This window comes from Pristiophorus japonicus, chromosome 14 (assembly GCF_044704955.1).
Source record: "Pristiophorus japonicus isolate sPriJap1 chromosome 14, sPriJap1.hap1, whole genome shotgun sequence".
In the NCBI taxonomy this organism is placed as follows: domain Eukaryota; kingdom Metazoa; phylum Chordata; class Chondrichthyes; family Pristiophoridae; genus Pristiophorus; species Pristiophorus japonicus.
In genome coordinates, this window is record NC_091990.1 from 164,715,890 (window position 1) to 164,735,251 (window position 19,362).

Below are 19,362 nucleotides of genomic sequence, written 5' to 3' on the forward strand. Positions count from 1 at the left end.
GAATCAGATGACCCTCCCCAGGTATTCAAGTTTAATCAAACTTGGGCTTTATATAGAAGTTAAGAGATGCTGAGCAGAAAAGAAGTGATTGGCACAAGAGAAAAACAAAATGTATTTGTGCCGCTTTAACAATGAAGGAGATGTCGGAGCTCCCTTCCAGGTCAGAGATGATAGTAAGCCATGAATATTAATAGATGAGAAAGGAACGAGTGTGCAGTTCCCAAAAGGTAAGAGGATGTTACCTTTTCAAGCTCCCTACAGATAATTCCCCCTCATGCCCAACATAAACGTTTGCTTCCATCTTATGAACCAAAATGGATCTTTATGTGTTGAATAACTGGGATGGCATGCCATCAGGTCTACAATGAACCTTTAATTGATACACCATACACTCCTGATACATTTGCCTGATGGAAAATGCCACACTAACAAACCATAAAACTGGACTGAAAAACTACAAATTTAGTTTATTAAAATTAACAGTAAAAAGATTAAAAGTTAGCAGAAGAAGTCATTAGTTTGGTAGGTCGGGGTGGCCATCTACTTGGATTTACAGAAAGCTTTCGATAAAGTGTTACCTGATGGACTCTACACTAAAATAAAGTCCAATTGTGTCAGAGAAACTGCGATGGATTGCAAATTGGCTAAAAGACCATAGGCAAAGGGTGGCTTTAAATAGAGCTGCTCTGGCCACTAGTGGGATTTCCCCAGGGTTCAGTGCTGGGTCCCCTCCCATTTAGTATATCTATATATCTGGAGCAGGCCATAAATAGCATACTTATTGAATTTGTGGATGATCCTGGTGTTGCGTGTAAAAACACAATGAAGGGCATGGAAGACATTAAGATGTAGATACAGCCATAATTAAAGAATAACATTAAGCTGCATTTAATGACGAGAATCCCTGTTGCTCCATGTACACACACCTTGCCTTGAAAAATGGAAATAAAACTCCATTAAATCACCAACTGAGAGTTTGGCTCAATAAACACTGCACACTGCGATCTAATTGGGTAAAGCTGTCCTTTATTAGTGAAGTACAAGCGCATTGGGCAAGTAGTTTGGCACAAGGAGGACAAGCAACGTAAATACTACAATCCAGTGAGAATCATGCAATTGAAGATTGTGCCTACATGGTCCAACCTAATTGGTCATTTATAGGCTATCAATGGGCAGTTCACATGCACTGAATCTCAGCACAATCCCAGTGTTATTTCAATACGGACAATTAGTCCCAAATTCATTGTTTAATGCTAGATTACAACAGAGATACTCACTTGCAGCCTGCTTACCTTTTGACTGGGCCTTCATTCAAAGGCTTCCCAGATGTGGAACATTAACCAAGTTGCTGTTCCCTCCCTCTTTCTTGCTGTCCAGCAAAAAAAAGGCAACGGAATGCTATTAGAAGACAAAGTTATCCCAGCTTCCATCCAGCAAGCAAAAGAGCCCTAGTACAACTGAACTGTCACTTCCCTTCCTGTAGGGATGTCCCTGGCCTCCACTTGGCAACTTCCCACAGTGGTATGCCTGAAATCAGGAAATCAGTGTATGCGAGTCACAGGCCCAGATTCATCACTCTATCATCATGCATTCCATCATTGTGTGCCGCATCATTTAAATGCCCTCAAGCAAGTCACTGCTTGGGATTGTGGTCCTGAGCAAAATGTTGATGGGGAACATTGGACTAAAACACTCTCACACAAAACTGATCTACTAGCAAGACAAGACAGAGCTTACTCTTTGGGTCATTCAATATTCACTTGAGGTTCAGACACAGTCTACGATTACAGGGGACTGCAGTGAGCAACAAACTCTTTGTTATCAGTTACTGGTCATCAACAGTAAAGTGCAGTACGAAGCTCATATTTGATTTTATGGGAATTTAAATGAGGTGGGTGTTTTCCACAGATTGAGATTTTCAATCCTTTCCAGGAGGTGCTGACTCTCCTGTGCTGCAACACAGCCAATGCTCCAGTACCTCATTCAAAGGGCCATTCTTCACGGGTGAGTGTAGAGAGTGAATATCGACAGGAGATTTGACTCTGTGGGCGAGCTTCTTGCCAGTCCTGTTGTTGTTGAATCTGTCCTCAAACAACATCAGATATGCACTTCCTGGCAGGAGACATTGGACAGCATCAGGAGCTGGAATCCCTCCCACCTTTCCCCCTGCATATAAGTTCAGCTAACACTCAGACCCATCTTCTATTTGCATATGGAAACTTAAGATGAAGGGATTGTACCCTTGAGGAGTCTCTGCAGCCCCTCAACGTGATGTGCAGGAGCTGAAAGGTTCTGTTACTTATAGCAGTGATTCGCTAAACAAAAGTGCAACTAATGACTGCTGTGTGGGTGTGTGTGTTCAATCAATATGTAAATACTACTGCAGGCAGCCAGGAGACATGGCTACCACTCACACAGCAGCTTACAAATCTCCACAATGACAACTATTGTAAAACAGCAGACTTTCAGTCAGAGTTCTAGCACTAGTGAGGAATTCACAACAGTAACCTGCAAAACTCACTGAGCATGGTTAGTGTGCACCTTCGCACCAGAGAGCTGCACTGCCACACCAGTGAGTGCAGCCAGAGTGTTCCGTCACACTATGGCGCATGGCTAGTGTGCACGGTACACAACCACTAGCGGCCTATCGTATCAGGTAACATGCAGACTCCCCATGCTGTGATAGTAATGTTGAAAGCTAGTTGCTGGATTATAGTTTTCAATCTTCAACCATCAGTAGATACTCCTCTATTCCTAAATTATTGCAAGGTCAATGTCATAAGGACATAAGGAGATTAGCTCATCAAAGCTATCCTTCCAATATTCCAAGTTTCCCAGCCCAGTGCCCAGTGCAGTTTTCATATAACAACACTACAGTCTACAGCCGAGATGTTCCACTCCGCCAGCTCCCTGCTTGACCATTACCACTAGTGGCATTTCTCACCAGAAGTGACATTGGATGTATGATACGCCTGCCCAATTATTGATGGACATATTATAATTACACACAAATGTCAGTAACATGTCATATGACATTGTCCTCATTTGCTCTCAGCATCACTTCTTGGCAGGAACGTCTGTTCCAGTGGGCGGTGGGCAGGGATTAAAAAATGAAAGTGCAGCAATCTCTAGCCCCAGCCCCAACTTGGCAGAGGCTGGGGGGCGGGGGGAGGCCTATTGAAAAAATGTGAATGACTCTGACCCCGGAAAATCGGCCGGGGTTGGGGGAAGGGGGTTGGGGGCTGGTGGGGGGGGGAAGTGTGTCCTTTATGGCGGTCAGAATTCCCATCCTGTTGATGATGTGTTGGGATTTTGCAAAAACGGAAAATCCAGATTCATGTCTCTTCTGGCAAATTATTCCAAATATATTATTGTTTGGAGCAGACTCTTCTGGTATCTTCTTCATTAATTTATACTTTCCTCTGGTTCTCCTAGCCTCTTATTTTAAAGTAATAATCAGGATTTACCAAGCCATTTAATATTTTATTTATTTCAAATAATACTGCCCACCACAGGAGCAGGCCTAAATATTAAACAAGCAACTGAACGACAGATGTTAATTCAAATTCTAGTTTCTCTGAGCTGCAGGCGTGTAACAGGCAGTGCACATTGGTCTAAACTGCTCATTTCTGCTCAAGGAACTATCAACAACTAAGCAATGTTCACCAGGAATCTGTCACTGCCTCACAGGTGGTCATTTTATCTGCACTGTTTTAATCACAAGCAATGGAAAAATGAAGAATGGGCTGCCCATCCACTTTTTTATTACAATAGGCTTTGTACAATGTTGTTTCTGGTCCAACAGGGTGAATAATGGAAACGGTCAGCCTGGTATTTGTGAATTCTAACTGCCTGCCCCGAACCTTGCTAGACTGGCTCCAACACTGACAAATACCTCTGAAATAACTGGGCCTAGATGGCTGATTCAGTATCGATGCTGTGATGAACCCAGGAAGCAGAGGATTTGTGCTCAAGACTGAGGTGGTTGTACATGGATAGCATGCTTGCTGTCCCAATGTGGACAGTTTCTAAGCCAGGGCATGCCTTCATAGTTTGTACTTTTGCAGGTTAATGTTTTGTATGTTAATTGGTCATGATGTCATCTAATCATGCCAGAGGAGTAACAATCGTGTTTGGAAGTGCGATGGGGTGGGAGGGAGAGGGTGGGGGAGAACGCTCAGATGCCGAACTGCTTGTTCATCCTGCTGAGAGCATCTGAAATAATATCGAGCTCCTGACGAAGTTCCTTCACGATATTTGTGATGCTCTTGGTGTCTTTCAGAGTTTCCACACTCTGTGTGTAAGGGTTGTATCTCACGCTGAACGGGTGCTTGATGGTCTTTGCAAATTCCCTTAAAGAAAATTGATAAATTCAAGTTAAAGCGGTTTCTGTGCCAACATATCAACAGATTTCTTCCTAAGGGACAGACCAGAAGACCCCAGGTTCCAACCCTGGACTGTGTTAAGTTAGCTGGGGGAGCAATTTGGCTTCAGTGTCCCTGGGCTGGAAAAATAAGCAGCCCAGATTTCCCACTCCTGATCACGGTCCGTTAACTCATCCTCGTAAGTGCACCTGTTTGGCTATCAGAGGAGAACAAGGTCAGCTAAGCCGGTATGCACTCCCTGGTCGAAATAGCCTATGGTCATTGACCACACAGGTTCACACATGAAGGGTGGCCACTTGAGCAAGGGACCTGAGAGCTTACAAGAGTCATCTCCTTCTGGAGAAGTGGACAGAAAAAGAGAAGCATGTTCCTGGCATACAATGGACATCCGCACGTGCACTTTCCAGCAGCGGGTCATTGGATAGTGATCAGGAGCAGGAACCATGGGTGATTTTCCCTTCCATAATCAGAGACAGTTTTGCCAGTTGTAGTTCTTTCCCGATCCTGGGCTGTGATCAGATAACAAAATCAAAACTGGCACCTTCCCAGTGTGCAGGATTCAACTAGGTGACCTTTCAGAGGAGCCCTCCACTTGTGTTGGCAGCAGTCTGATTGGCACCCCATCCACCACCTTCAACACTCACTCCCTCCACCACCAGCACACCGTGACTGCAGTGTGTACCATCTACAAGATGCACTGCAGCAACAGCCAAGGCTTCTTCGGCAGCACCTCCCAAACCCGCGACCTCCACCACCTAGAACGACAAGGGCAGCAGGCGCATGGGAACACCACCACCTCCACGTTCCCCTCCAAGTCACACACCATCCTGACTTGGAAATATATCGCCATTCCTTCATCGTCGCTGGGTCACAACCCTGGAACTCCCTCCCTAACAGCACTGTGGGAGCACCTTCACCACACGGACTGCAGCGGTTCAAGAAGACGGCTCACCACTACCTTCTCAAGGGGCAATTAGGGATGGGCAATAAATGCTGGCCTTACCAGCGATGCCCACATCCCAAGAACAAATTTTGTTTAAAGCCTCACCATTTGTTCAACTAGCCTGTACAATCAGTTCAGGTCAACAAGGTGGTAAGAGAGTCAAATGACTAGATATTTAGAGACTTTCTCAGCACAAAAAGGGTTGCTTACCTCACCCTTTTTTAACATTTTTGTGACTTTTGTAGTCAAGGTAAGGGGTGTCAGTGCTGGAGAAAAGAGGACTTTCCATTTTGGGCATCCATTGCCAACATATACGATGTCTTTTACTCAACCCAACAATGTGGCTTAGCCTCAACCTCACACATGTTCACCCAACTTCAGCGACATTTTTCCATTTTCCACAACCATTTTACTTTCCAATTAAGATGCCACTTAGTGTTGCATTAGAGGGATTTTAGCATAGTGTGCCACGCTGATAGAAACTGGATTGACACTGCCCTAACTCATTTTATGTAGAATCCTTACAGCTAGCACACAACTATTTTTATCGCAACAACCTTAGCTGGACTTAAACCCGGGTCCCAGGGTTAAATGTTCAGTGTCTAACTCACTATTCAGTCCTCAACCCACCCCATCCTACTAACCAGTCCTCTTGCTTACCTCATCTTCTCTTTTGCATCTTCAAAGCTGTCTGAAACAAAATAGACATCTTGGAATGTGGTGATGAGACACTCCTGCTTGCAGGTGACTTTTGGATCGAAAGGCTTCACCTTGGCATTTCCCGAGAGTGAGTACTGCAGTATCACAGAAAGAACAGGTTAGGGTTCCTGAAAGATAAGACTTGCAACTACAGTACTTCTGCTTAGCAGAAACGTAGATGAATGGAAAGGCCGCAAAGTGCAGAACACCACCAAGGAGGCAAGAAGGAGAGAAGGTGAGGTAAATCCAAAAGCAGTATTTTGTTGATAGCTGTGGACTTTAGGAGGGGGACGACCAAGGGAAGGGAGGAGTTTCAGAATTTTGAGGACCTGGAAATAATAATTTACAGTGGGAGATGCCAACGTAGGTGGAAGAACCTGGAAATGTTGTATTTTTAGCTTAGAAAGAACAAGGGAAGAACAATGCCCATCAGGGTTGTGGTAAAATAAAAAAAAGACAAGAATAATTGCAATGGTGAGAGTGACGTTGGAAGTTAGACATGGGAGAACGTTCCGATAATTCCAGACACAACATTTTACAAAAGGAAATCAGTGATGAGGAAATGGATAATCACTTGGAGCTTTATGTCACATTGAAATGTTAATTATTCAGATCCACTGGACTCTCAGATCCTAGTCTACTTAAGAGTGATACTAACCTTCAGTTCACTGACAGAAGACAGCAGGCCAGCTCCGTAGACTCTGAGTTGGCCATCTTGCTTACACAGGCCAAATTCCACGGTAAAAAAGTAGCACTGTAAAATGACAGTGCACAGTGAACAGCCATAATCCAAATGCAATTAACCTTTTACATCATAGAGTTGTAGCTCCAAATATATTCACAATTTTACTGTAACTTACTGTGGCCAGTTTCTGAACTGCTTCATCAGATGCTCCCAGAGATGCCAAGCCAATCTCCTGAGAAAACTGAGCAAAACTCGGCTCAGCCAGAAGGGGAACATGTCCCATCAGCTCATGGCATGTGTCACTGAAAGGAATTAGAAAAGAATGAATCCTACAGACAGAAAGCAATGCTATCGATGACTGGGGCAATGATATTTAGCATTGTTTATGCAGGGGATGAGCAAAACATCAAACTGTAAAAGAATCAGCTAAGATACAATTAAAATCTTAATTTGAACAGCAACATTGAAATGAGTGAAATAAATTTGAATATCACTAATTAAATGCCAAGCCAATCTCCTGAGAAAACTGAGCAAAACTCGGCTCGCCAGGAGAGGAACATGTCCCATCAGCTCATGGCAAATATAACAAGATAAAGTTGATAAAAATGTAGGTTCATGTAGGAAGCTGTTGGGTTTGTCCTGTGAGGTTGGTGTCTTTGTTGAGGCCATTGGTTAGTGTTATGGAGTTTATCTGTGAGTCTGTGGGTTTGTGTTATGGGGTTTATCTGTGAGTTTGTGTTACGGGGTTTATCTGTGAGGCTGTGTTTGTGTTATGGGGTTTATCTGTGGGGTTGTGTTATGGGGTTTATCTGTGGGGTTGTGTTACGGGGTTTATCTGTGGGGTTGTGTTATGGGGTTTATCTGTGGGGTTGTGTTACGGGGTTTATCTGTGGGGTTGTGTTACGGGGTTTATCAGTGAGTTTGTGTTATGGGGTTTATCTGTGGGGTTGTGTTACGGGGTTTATCTGTGGGGTTGTGTTACGGGGTTTATCAGTGAGTTTGTGTTATGGGGTTTATCTGTGAGTTTGTGTTATGGGATTTATCTGTGGGGTTGTGTTACGGGGTTTATCAGTGAGTTTGTGTTATGGGGTTTATCTGTGAGTTTGTGTTACGGGGTTTATCTGTGAGGCTGTGAGTTTGTGTTATGGGGTTTATCTGTGGGGTTGTGTTATGGGGTTTATCTGTGGGGTTGTGTTATGGGGTTTATATGTGGGGTTGTGTTATGGGGTTTATCTGTGAGTTTGTGTTATGGGGTTTATCTGTGAGGCTGTGAGTTTGTGTTATGGGGTTTATCTGTGGGGTTGTGTTATGGGGTTTATCTGTGGGGTTGTGTTACGGGGTTTATCTGTGGGGTTGTGTTACGGGGTTTATCAGTGAGTTTGTGTTATGGGGTTTATCTGTGAGTTTGTGTTATGGGATTTATCTGTGGGGTTGTGTTACGGGGTTTATCAGTGAGTTTGTGTTATGGGGTTTATCTGTGAGTTTGTGTTACGGGGTTTATCTGTGAGGCTGTGAGTTTGTGTTATGGGGTTTATCTGTGGGGTTGTGTTATGGGGTTTATCTGTGAGTTTGTGTTACGGGGTTTATCTGTGGGGTTGTGTTATGGGGTTTATCTGTGGGGTTGTGTTATGGGGTTTATCTGTGGGGTTGTGTTATGGGGTTATCTGTGAGTTTGTGTTATGGGGTTTATCTGTGGGGTTGTGTTACGGGGTTTATCTGTGAGTTTGTGTTACGGGGTTTATCTGTGGGGTTGTGTTACGGGGTTTATCAGTGAGTTTGTGTTATGGGGTTTATCTGTGGGGTTGTGTTATGGGGTTTATCTGTGGGGTTGTGTTATGGGGTTTATCTGTGGGGTTGTGTTATGGGGTTTATCTGTGGGGTTGTGTTATGGGTTTATCTGTGAGTTTGTGTTATGGGGTTGTGTTATGGGGTTTATCTGTGAGTTTGTGTTCCGGGATTTATCTGTGGGGTTGTGTTATGGGGTTTATCAGTGAGTTTGTGTTATGGGGTTTATCTGTGAGTTTGTGTTATGGGGTTTATCTGTGGGGTTGTGTTACGGGGTTTATCAGTGAGTTTGTGTTCTGGGGTTTATCTGTGGGGTTGTGTTATGGGGTTTATCTGTGAGTTTGTGTTATGGGGTTTATCTGTGGGGTTGTGTTACGGGGTTTATCAGTGAGTTTGTGTTATGGGGTTTATCTGTGAGTTTGTGTTACGGGGTTTATCTGTGAGGCAGTGAGTTTGTGTTATGGGGTTTATCTGTAGGGTTGTGTTACAGGGTTTATCTGTGGGGTTGTGTTATGGGGTTTATCTGTGGGGTTGTGTTATGGGGTTTATCTGTGGAGTTGTGTTATGGGGTTTATCTGTGGAGTTGTGTTATGGGTTTTATCTGTGGGGTTGTGTTATGGGGTTTATCTGTGGAGTTGTGTTATGGGGTTTATCTGTGGGGTTGTGTTACGGGGTTTATCAGTGAGTTTGTGTTATGGGGTTTATCTGTGAGTTTGTGTTACGGGGTTTATCTGTGAGGCAGTGAGTTTGTGTTATGGGGTTTATCTGTAGGGTTGTGTTACGGGGTTTATCTGTGGGGTTGTGTTATGGGGTTTATCTGTGAGGTTGTGTTACGGGGTTTATCTGTAGGGTTGTGTTATGGGGTTTTTCTGTAGGGTTGTGTTATGGGGTTTATCTGTAGGGTTGTGTTACGGGGTTTATCTGTGGGGTTGTGTTATGGGGTTTATCTGTGGGGTTGTGTTATGGGGTTTATCTGTGGAGTTGTGTTATGGGGTTTATCTGTGGGGTTGTGTTATGGGGTTTATCTGTGGGGTTGTGTTATGGGGTTTATCTGTGGGGTTGTGTTATGGAGTTGGTTTGTTCTGGGTTTCCTCAGATTCATCTCTATAGTCAGCTGCTCATTTCACAGATAAAATATCTAATGATAAATGTGAATATCAAGTTTGTTTTCACATGATTTTCTGATTCTCACATCCTGTTACATATTTTATTTGTTAAATATTTCCAGGCAGAACATTTTGTGATAAGATATTAAAGAAACAATATTCTATCCTCCACCCTGTTCCTATCCTACTCCCCCTCTGTCCTACCTCTTTTTCTTGGCTTACTTCCTACCCTGTATCTTACCCAATACCAAACCCAAACCATACCCTACATCCTATCCTATAGTAGCTGTTCGTCCCATCCTGTATCCTGATTTATACTGCATCCTATTACACATCCTATCCTAAATCCTGTCCGACATCCTGCCGTACAATCTGCCAGGTATTTCTTTCTCTATTCTACCCAACATCCAACCTTATAAACATGGTCTAAAACCTTCGTACCTTTCACCCTACTCTCCATGTTACCTCAACTCCTACTCTGCATTTTGAAGCTAACTTAATTTTATAAATATTATGTCATTAAGAATACATGCTACGAGAAAAATTGTTCAAGTATGACATTAGAAATAACCCACAAACCTCACAGCAAGACAGTTGGCATTTAAAGTTTGACATAAATTTTTAATTCTGTTTATCCGATGTATGTTATCAACAGAATACATGATGAGCATCGGAATACAATTTTTATATTTCCAGTGCCAATAATAATGAATTAATTATCAGGTTGCCCACATGAATTTGATAAGCTGTTCCTCTTGGGCCTCTATTCGTACAGGTAATGAAAAGCACCGACAGTTGTCACTCAGACTCTAACGTAATATATGCATCTAAATGTTAGGACTCATTCTTAAATCTTGGTAGAGATATTGGGCTAGAGTTTCCTCTCAAATCGCCCATTTACTGCCCGGTGATAAATTCCACAGTCATTACCGCCGGGCGGTATTCGATACTGTCCACCCACATACCACCCAAAATGTAAGTTTCATCATTAAGATCCATTTACCACCGGACCGTAATACTGTCCTGAAAAAGCAGGTCTTACTGGATCTTAATTGGATATTAAGTGGGCAGTATGGACACAGATCTGACAGGTTTGTTTGATATTAAACAGATCTTTATACTTCTCCACAGTTTGATGCATTTTTAAATGGATTGTAGTATTTTCTAGTGTTAGGCAATAATATAAATGGTCTAATGGAGCCTTATTTCTTCCTTTAGTCTCTCACCCCCCCAGTCTCTCTCTCTCACCCCCGAATCTCTCCCACCTCCCCCCGCCCCACATAGTCTCTCTCTCTCTCACCACCCCACCTCCCCCACCCAGTCTCTCTCTATCACCCCCAGTCTCTCTCTCAACCCCCAGTCTCTCCCACCTCCCCCCAAGGTCTCTCCCACCTCCCTCCGCCTCTCTCTCTCTCCCGCCCTCCCCCCCCCCCGTCTCACTCTCTCTCTCCCCCCACCGTCTCTCTCTCTCACTTCCCGCCCTCCATTCCGTCTCAATCTCTCCCCCTCCCCCCCAGTCTCTCTCTCTCCCCCGCCCCCCCACCGCCTCTCTCTCCCCCCCGCCTCTCTCTCTCTCTCCCCACCCCAGCCTCTCTCTCTCTCTGCCCCCCTCCACCCCCGTCTCTCTCTCTCTTCTCCCCCCCCGTCTCTCTCTCTCTACCTCCCCTACCCGTCTCACTCTCTCTCTCCCTCCAGTCTCTCTCTCTCTCTCTCTCTCTCTCTCTCTCTCTCCCCCCCGTCCCTCTCTCTCTCCCTCCCCCCCCCCGCCGTCTCACTCTCTCTATACCCCCCAGTCTCTCTCTCTCCCCCACCCATCCCCCCCGCCACTGTCATGTATCTTGCATTATTATATATAACTCTATCCTAACATGCTATACATGACTATAATAAGATATGACCTGTAACCACCAGCATACCTTACCACCAGGGGTGCACTTGCAAGAGACAAGTATATAAGGACAGGTCTCAGGCAAGTGCGGCATTCCAAAGCTGTGAAATAAAGGTGCAGGTCCAGAGTGACCTTGACTTCACTATATGCCTCGTGTGAATCTGTACTGAGGGGACAGGACTTTTCAGTGGCGACGAGTTACGGGATTTCAGAATCCACAGAATGGTGAACAACGGATCAGATGAAAAGTTCAATGTGGGAGACAATTGGGAGGACTTTATAGAAAGGCTCCAGCAAAGCTTTGTAACCAATGACTGGTTAGGCGACGATAAGGCAGACAAAAGATGAGCCCATCTCTTGACCAGCTGTAGCTCGAAAACATACGCTTTAATGAAGGATCTGTTGGCACCCGAGAAACCAGCAAGCAAGTCGTTTGAAGAATTGAGCACACTGGTAAGAGACCACCTGAAGCCAGCGAGCAGCCTACACATGGCCAGACACAGGTTCTACAACTACAGACGCTGTGTGGGCCAGAGCATACCCGACTTCGTGGCGGAACTTCGGAGGTTGGCTAGTTTATGTGAGTTCTCCGATGAACTGAGGAGAGAAATGCTGAGAGACTTTTTCACTGAAGGAATAGGCCATGCAGGCATATTCCAAAAGCTCATAGAGACCAAGAACCTGACCTTAGAGGCAGCAGCACTGGTTGCACAGACATTCTTGGTAGGGGAAGAAGAAACGAGGTTGATTTACAATGCAGGTACGACAACTAACGAAATATCGGAACAAGAAGTTCACAGCACTCAACAAGCTGCTACCCCCACACACAGACAAAACCAGGAGAACAGGCTCTCGACAGCAGGCAGAAGCCATCAAGGGCCACAGGAATGGCCGTTCACACCTCATCAACCCACAATGGGAGCAATCAACTACAAACTGAGAGAAGCTCAAGAGAGATCAGCCAGACGCAGCTCATTCTTTGGGAACACTTTGAACAATGGAACAGGTCTGTGCTGGAGGTGTGGGGGTGGGCACTCGTCAAGGGGATGTCGATTTCAGCAGGCTATTTGCAGAAATTGTGAATATACAGGGCATTTGGCCCGCATGTGCAAACAAACGGCAGCTCAGCTGGTATACGAATCGGATGGGTCGGAAAGCGGACCAGAAGATGGTGGGGACATTACCCGGGACACCGATGTACAGCGGGTCAACACGATCAATGGCTGCTGCTCCAACAACAGGACGCCTCCTATAATGATGAGGGTCCTACTCAACGGGATATCTGTCAACATGGAGCTGGATACGGGAGCGAGTCAATCTCTCATGGGCGCTCAACAATTTGAACAACTGTGGCCGCATAAAAGAGACAGACCAAAACTCACAAGGGTCGACACCAAACTAAGGACCTATACCAAAGAAATCGTACCAGTCCTCGGCAGCGCCATGCTCTCTGTCACACACAAAGGGACAGTGAACCGACTTCCCCTGTGGATTGTCCCCGGAGACCCCCCAGCACTGCTGGGGAGAAGCTGGCTGGCAAAACTAAACTGGAAATGGGATGATGTCCATGCCATGTCATTAGAGGAATGGACCTCCTGCTCAACAGTTATAAAGCGATTTGAACATCTCTTTCAGCCAGGTGTGGGCACTTTCAAAGGGACCAAAGTCAAAATCTACATCACACAGGATGCTAGACCGGTCCATCACAAGGCCAGAGCTGTACCCTATGTGATGAGGGAAAAGATTGAACACGAACTAGACAGGCTTCTGTGGGAAGGCATTATATCACCTGTGGAATTTAGCCATTGGGCAAGTCCCATCGTCCCAGTCATGAAGCCTGATGGATCCGTACGAATCTGTGGGGACTACAAATCTACCATAAACAGAGTCTCCTTACAGGACCAGTACCCGCTGCCCGTAGCGGAGGACTTATTTACCACATTGGATGGAGGTAAACTTTTCTCAAAATTAGACCTCACATCTGCGTATATGACGCAAGAATTGACCGAGGAATCCAAGCTACTCACCACCATCAACACACATCGAGGCCTTTTCATGTACAATCGATGCCCATTCGGCATCAGGTCGGCAGCTGCCATATTCCAGCGCAACATGGAGAGTCTGCTCAAGTCCATCCCGGGGACGGTTGTATTTCAAGATGACATACTTATCACGGGCAGGGACACCGACTCCCATCTCCGTAATTTGGAGGAAGTACTAAAGCGGTTGGATCGGGTAGGCCTACGAGTCAAGAAATCCAAGTGCCTGTTTCTCGCACCCGAGGTTGAATTTTTGGGCAGAAGGATTGCCGCTGATGGAATCCGCCCAACAGAGTCCAAAACAGAAGCAGTTCGCCTGGCACCCAGGCCCCGAAATGTCTCAGAAGTGGCGCCTTTCTCGGGCTACTCAATTACTTTGGGAACTTTATGCAGAACTTAAGCACGCTGCTGGAGCCTCTCCTCGTGCTACTCAGGAAGGGGTGCGATTGGTTTTGGGGGGTCGCCCAGGAACGCGCCTTCAATAAGGCACGCAACCTTCTGTGTTCCAACAGTGTTTTGACTTTCTTTGATCCTGGTAAAAAGCTAGTTCTCACATGCGATGCGTCAGCGTATGGGGTCGGGTGCGTTTTGCAACATGTCAATAGTGCGGGCAAATTACAACCCATAGCTTATGCCTCCAGGTCACTTTTGCGGGCGGAGCGCAGGTACGGAATGGTAGAGAAGGAGGTGCTCGCGTGCGTGTACGGTGTCAAAAAGATGCACCGATACCTTTTTGGAGCCAAGTTCGCGTTAGAAACCGACCACAAGCCCCTCACGTCCCTCCTATCCGAGAGCAAGGCAATAAACGCCAACGCCTCGGCGCGAATTCAACGGTGGGCACTCATGCTGGCGTCCTACGACTATACCATAAGGCACAGACCAGGCACAGACAACTGTGCCGACACGCTCAGCAGGCTACCCCTGGCGACCACGGAAGGGTCTGATGAACAGGACTGTGAGATAGTCATGGCAATCAATGCCTTTGAGTCCACAGGTTCGCCCATGATGACTCGCCAAATCAGAGCCTGGACGGCCAGCGACCCCACGTTATCCTTAGTAAAAAGATGTGTCCTAACCGATGACTGGGCAGAGGCTCGCGATGCCTGCCCCGAGGAATTAAAACCGTTTCACAGGCGCATGCATGAGCTATTACTACAAGCAGACTGCCTGATGTGGGGCAGCCGAGTAGTCATGCCTCTGCGAGGCAGAGAGGCATTTGTCCAGGAGCTCCACCGCGAGCACCCGGGGATCGTTCTCATGAAGGCCATAGCCAGATCCCACGTCTGGTAGCCTGGTATTGACACGGGCTTGGAGCTCTGCGTCCGAAGGTGCACCATTTGTGCCCAACTCAGCAATGCCCCCAGGGAGGCTCCCCTGAGCCCCTGGCCCTGGCCTACCAAACCGTGGTCGCAGGTGCACGTAGACTATGCGGGCCCATTCATGGGTAAAATGTTCCCCGTAGTTGTAGATGCATTTTCAAAGTGGATCGAATGCACCATTTTAAACTCGAGTACAACCTCCACCACTGTGGAGAGCCTCGCAACCATGTTTGCAACGCACAGAATCCCTGACATATTGGTCAATGACAATGGTCCGTGCTTCACCAGCGCAGAATTCCAACACTTTATAATTGACCACGGCATAAATCACGTCAAGACGGCAACGTTCAAGCCGGCCTCCAATGGCCAGGCGGAGAGAGCAGTGCAAATCATTAAGCAAGGCATGCTTAAAATCCAAGGTCCCACGCTGCAGGGTCGCCTGTCGCGACTGCTGCTGGCATACAGATCTCGTCCGCACTCACTGACTGGGATCCCCCCCGCGCAACTGTTGATGAAAAGGACTTTAAAAACAAGGCTCTCATTAATCCTCCCAGACATGCACGAAATCATTGAGGCAAAGCGCCGTAAGCTGACTGAGTACCATGACAGAAATTCGAGGGGGGAGATGGACTGAGATAGGGGACAAAGTGTTTGTACTAAACTATGGCAGGGGTCCCAAATGGCTTGCAGGGACAATAACAGGCAAGGAAGGAAACAGGCTACTGGTAGTACAAATGGACAATGGCAAAACCTGTCGGAGGCATGTAGACCAAGTCAAAAGCAGATTTACCAACAACACTGCGGAACCAGAGGCAGACGACAATGTGGAACTCGCACCACAGCTGGTGGACAGACAGAGGGAACAACCTGAGGACAGGGCAATCCCAACAGACAGCCCAGGCGAGTCAACAACAATCACACCAATCGAAACAGACAGCCCAGGCGAGATACCAGCAACCACACCCAAAGAAAAACAGACACCAAGGCAAACAACTGAACCACAACTCAGACGCTCCACGCGAGAGCGTAGACCACCTGAGAGACTGAACCTATAAAGACAATAAGACCTTGGGGGAGGGTGATGTCTTGCATCTTACATTATTATATATAACTGTATCCTAGCATGCTATACATGACTGTAATAAGATATGCCCTGTAACCACCAGCATACCTTAACACCAGGGTTGCACTTGCAAGAGACAGGTATATAAGGACAGGTCTCAGGCAAGTGCAGCATTCCAGAGCTGTGAAATAAAGGTGCAGGTCCAGAGTGACCTTGACTTCACTACATGCCTCGTGTGAATCTGTACTGAGGGGACAGGACTTTACACCCACCGTCTCTCTCTCTCTCTCCCTCTCCCCACCCCCGCCTCTCTCTCTCTCCCCCCCCCCAGTCTCTCTCTCTCCACCCCCCCCAGTCTCTCTCTCTCCACCCCCCCCAGTCTCCCTCTCTCTCCCCCCACCCCCAGTCTCACTCTCCCCCCCCCAGTCTCTCTCTCTCTCTCTCACCCCCACTCTCCCTCTCTCCCCCGCAGTCTCTCTCTCTCGCTCTCTCTCTCTCCCCCACCCCCCCAATCTCACTCTCTTTCCCCCCAGTCTCTCTCTCTCTCTCTCTCTCTCCCTCTCCCCAATCTCACTCTCTTTCCCCCCAGTCTCTCTCTCTCTCTCTCTCCCTCTCCCCAATCTCACTCTCTTTCCCCCCAGTCTCTCTCTCTCTCTCTCTCTCCCCCTCCCCAATCTCACTCTCTCTCTCTCTCTCTCCCCCCCCCCCGTCTCACTCTCTCTCTCCCCCCCAGTCTCTCTCTCTCTCTCTCTCTCCCCCAGTCTCTCTCTCTCTCTCTCTCTCCCTCTCCCCCACCCCCCCAATCTCACTCTCTTTCCCCCCAGTCTCTCTCTCTCTCTCTCTCCCTCTCCCCAATCTCACTCTCTTTCCCCCCAGTCTCTCTCTCTCTCTCTCCCCCCCCCCCCCGTCTCACTCTCTCTCTCCCCCCCCCCAGTCTCTCTCCACTACACTCCGCCTGCCACACACCGCCACCCGCTGCACCGCCACCGACATGGAGCGCCCGAAAACCACGGGAGCGCGCACAAGCGGTATTCCGATGGTTAAAAAAGACGCAACCACCAGGACACCGCTAAGGATCGGGCGTGGGCGATTTAAAAGGAAAATCCTATATTTTCAGCAGCCCAAATATTTGTAATGTACTGAAAGAAGCTGTGATCTCTCTGACTTTTACTGTATTCAATGAATATGCTGCTCCTTGTAAGCCACATCATGCTTTCTTACTGCCCCCTGTGGAGTGTTGGGCCCAGGTACAGCAGTGAGTGACTCACGGTTCAGGGGTGTAGAGTGGGTCTGAACTGTGCCGCACGTATTGAGTACAATGAAACACTCGAAATGCCAACCCGGCCAGGAAATCCCGGGGAGACAGGTAACCAGCCACTGGTCGGATGGTGAACCCAGTCTGTTCTGAAAGGTGAGAGCAAAGTGTTACCGTGGTAATAGCAAGAGAAAAAGATATAACTTCATCAATTAAATGAGTGGCATGAATACGTTAACACAGGATTACTTCATTCATAGTTCATAAGAAATTAAAGATTTTAGACACCCAACAAGGCCATTTGGGTCAACAGGTCGGTCCTTTTTGTGTAGAATAACCCCATCTAACTCCCTTTTGTCCCTTCATCATCATCATCATCGTAGGCAGTTCCTCGTATCGAGGAAGACTTGCTTCCACGCCAAAAAAGGACTAGTTCACAGGTCTTTCAATGAAGGACCCAAACTACATCCTGAAGGGTGGAAGATGCCTGTGCGTGGATTTTTTTAACGTGGGGTGACCGTTGCACACCAGCCACCACACGGGCTGGACAGAGCTAGGTCTTGGTCCAGTGGCAAGGGTTAACCAAGGCGACTGGAGACCAGCTCTGCTGCACAGACCTAGTGCGCGCACATATCGCAGTGTGGGCTGGCCCGTGCTGCCCCTGGGTCCCTGGCCCTGAACTCATGCCTCCCCTGGGCCCCGATCACAGCCCTCCACAATCTCTCGCCACTCCTTCGCCCCGACCTCGCTGCTGTACCTGCCCACGCTCCAATCACTGACCTGGACCTTGCTGACGTCACTTTTCGCTGCCGTTGCCCTCCTGCACCAGCTCGCGCTGTACCTTGTAGTGGTCTCCACGCTGCTCCTGGGCTGCCACTCACCGCTCCTTCTTTGGCTGCTCCTATCATGTCTCTCAATCCCCTTTTTTCCCTCCAAAAATGCAGTTACTTGTCCCTTGAACCTTCCGTTACATCCACAACAATGGCCCTTCCAGCCCATTTCATTCCGCAATACATTGACTTTTAAAAATACATCCAACTTCCTCTTTCACTCTTACGCTCCTTGTGTCTCCAACATTTGAACCTTAGCAATGTCAACAATTTGCCTGCAACAAATTTTTCAACTTCATTCATAATTTTAAAAACTTAAGAACAGAACAACATCTGGAATGAGAACAGATAATTTGGCCCATTCCATTCTGAGTCAAAAGGATCAGTCATAGGCCATTCAGCTCATCGAGCCTGCTCTGGCATTTTGTTTGTCATGGCAACTCCTTTATCTCTTTTAATCCCAATTCCCTGTCCTTTCTCCATATCTCAGAATACCCTTACTTTCCATAAACAAGTAACTTTCTCGCCCATTAAAGAACTCAATTGATTCTACAATATATTCTCACAACCCCAGGATGGCAGGACTGACATATGAGGAGAGACTGGATCGACTGGGCCTTTATACACTGGAGTTTAGAAGGATGAGAGGGGATCTTATAGAAACATATAAAATTCTGACGGGACTGGACAGGTTAGATGCAGGAAGAATGTTCCCGATGTTGGGGAAGTCCAGAACCAGGGGACACAGTCTAAGGATAAGGGGTAGGCCATTTAGGACCGAGATGAGGAGAAACTTTTTCACTTAGAGAGTGGTGAACCTGTGGAATTCCCTACCGCAGAGAGTTGTTGAGGCCAGTTCGTTAGATATATTCAAGAGGAAGTTAGATATGGCCCTTACGGCTAAAGGGATATGGAGAGAAAGCAGGAAAGGGGTACTGAGGTGAATGATCAGCCATGATCTTATTGAATGGCAGTGCAGGCTCGAAGGGCCGAATGGCCTACTCCTGCACCTATTTTCTATGTTACTAACCCTTAGTGCAAAGAACTTTTTCCTGCATTTGCTGCTACTCCAGTTCAGGATGTGGATACGTTAATCATATTCCCACAATGTTTTTCCTATCAACTAGTGGATACATGGAATTCCCAGAGAAGGCAGTTAATTTGGGATCAATTGCCACCTTGTTCAAGAATATAATCCAAATTTATTCATCATGTACACACAGCTCAATTACTTCATCCCAGCTACTGTCCTGAATTACAGCTGGACTGCCTGTGGGGATTATGTATTCCTCCTAAATTGGGGTACCCAAAACTGAACACAATACTCCAAACCGAGGTCTGTCTAGTGCTCTCTATAACTACAAT

The 19,362-nt window shown here is 46.9% G+C and overlaps 1 protein-coding gene across 1 annotated transcript in view; it reads right to left on the reverse strand.

Annotated features, from left to right (window-relative positions):
• Window positions 1-969: 969 nt before the first annotated feature.
• The window catches only part of tph1a (tryptophan hydroxylase 1 (tryptophan 5-monooxygenase) a), a 36,007-nt gene continuing 17,614 nt past the window's right edge, over window positions 970-19,362 (reverse strand). Inside the window, exons 7-11 of the mRNA XM_070898655.1 lie at window positions 17,181-17,316; window positions 6,888-7,014; window positions 6,686-6,781; window positions 5,989-6,122; window positions 970-4,352 (exon numbers count right to left, since the gene is read on the reverse strand). Coding sequence (XP_070754756.1) covers window positions 4,178-4,352; window positions 5,989-6,122; window positions 6,686-6,781; window positions 6,888-7,014; window positions 17,181-17,316 — 668 coding nt within the window. The 3' untranslated portion in view covers window positions 970-4,177. The remainder of the gene's footprint in view (window positions 4,353-5,988; window positions 6,123-6,685; window positions 6,782-6,887; window positions 7,015-17,180; window positions 17,317-19,362) is intronic.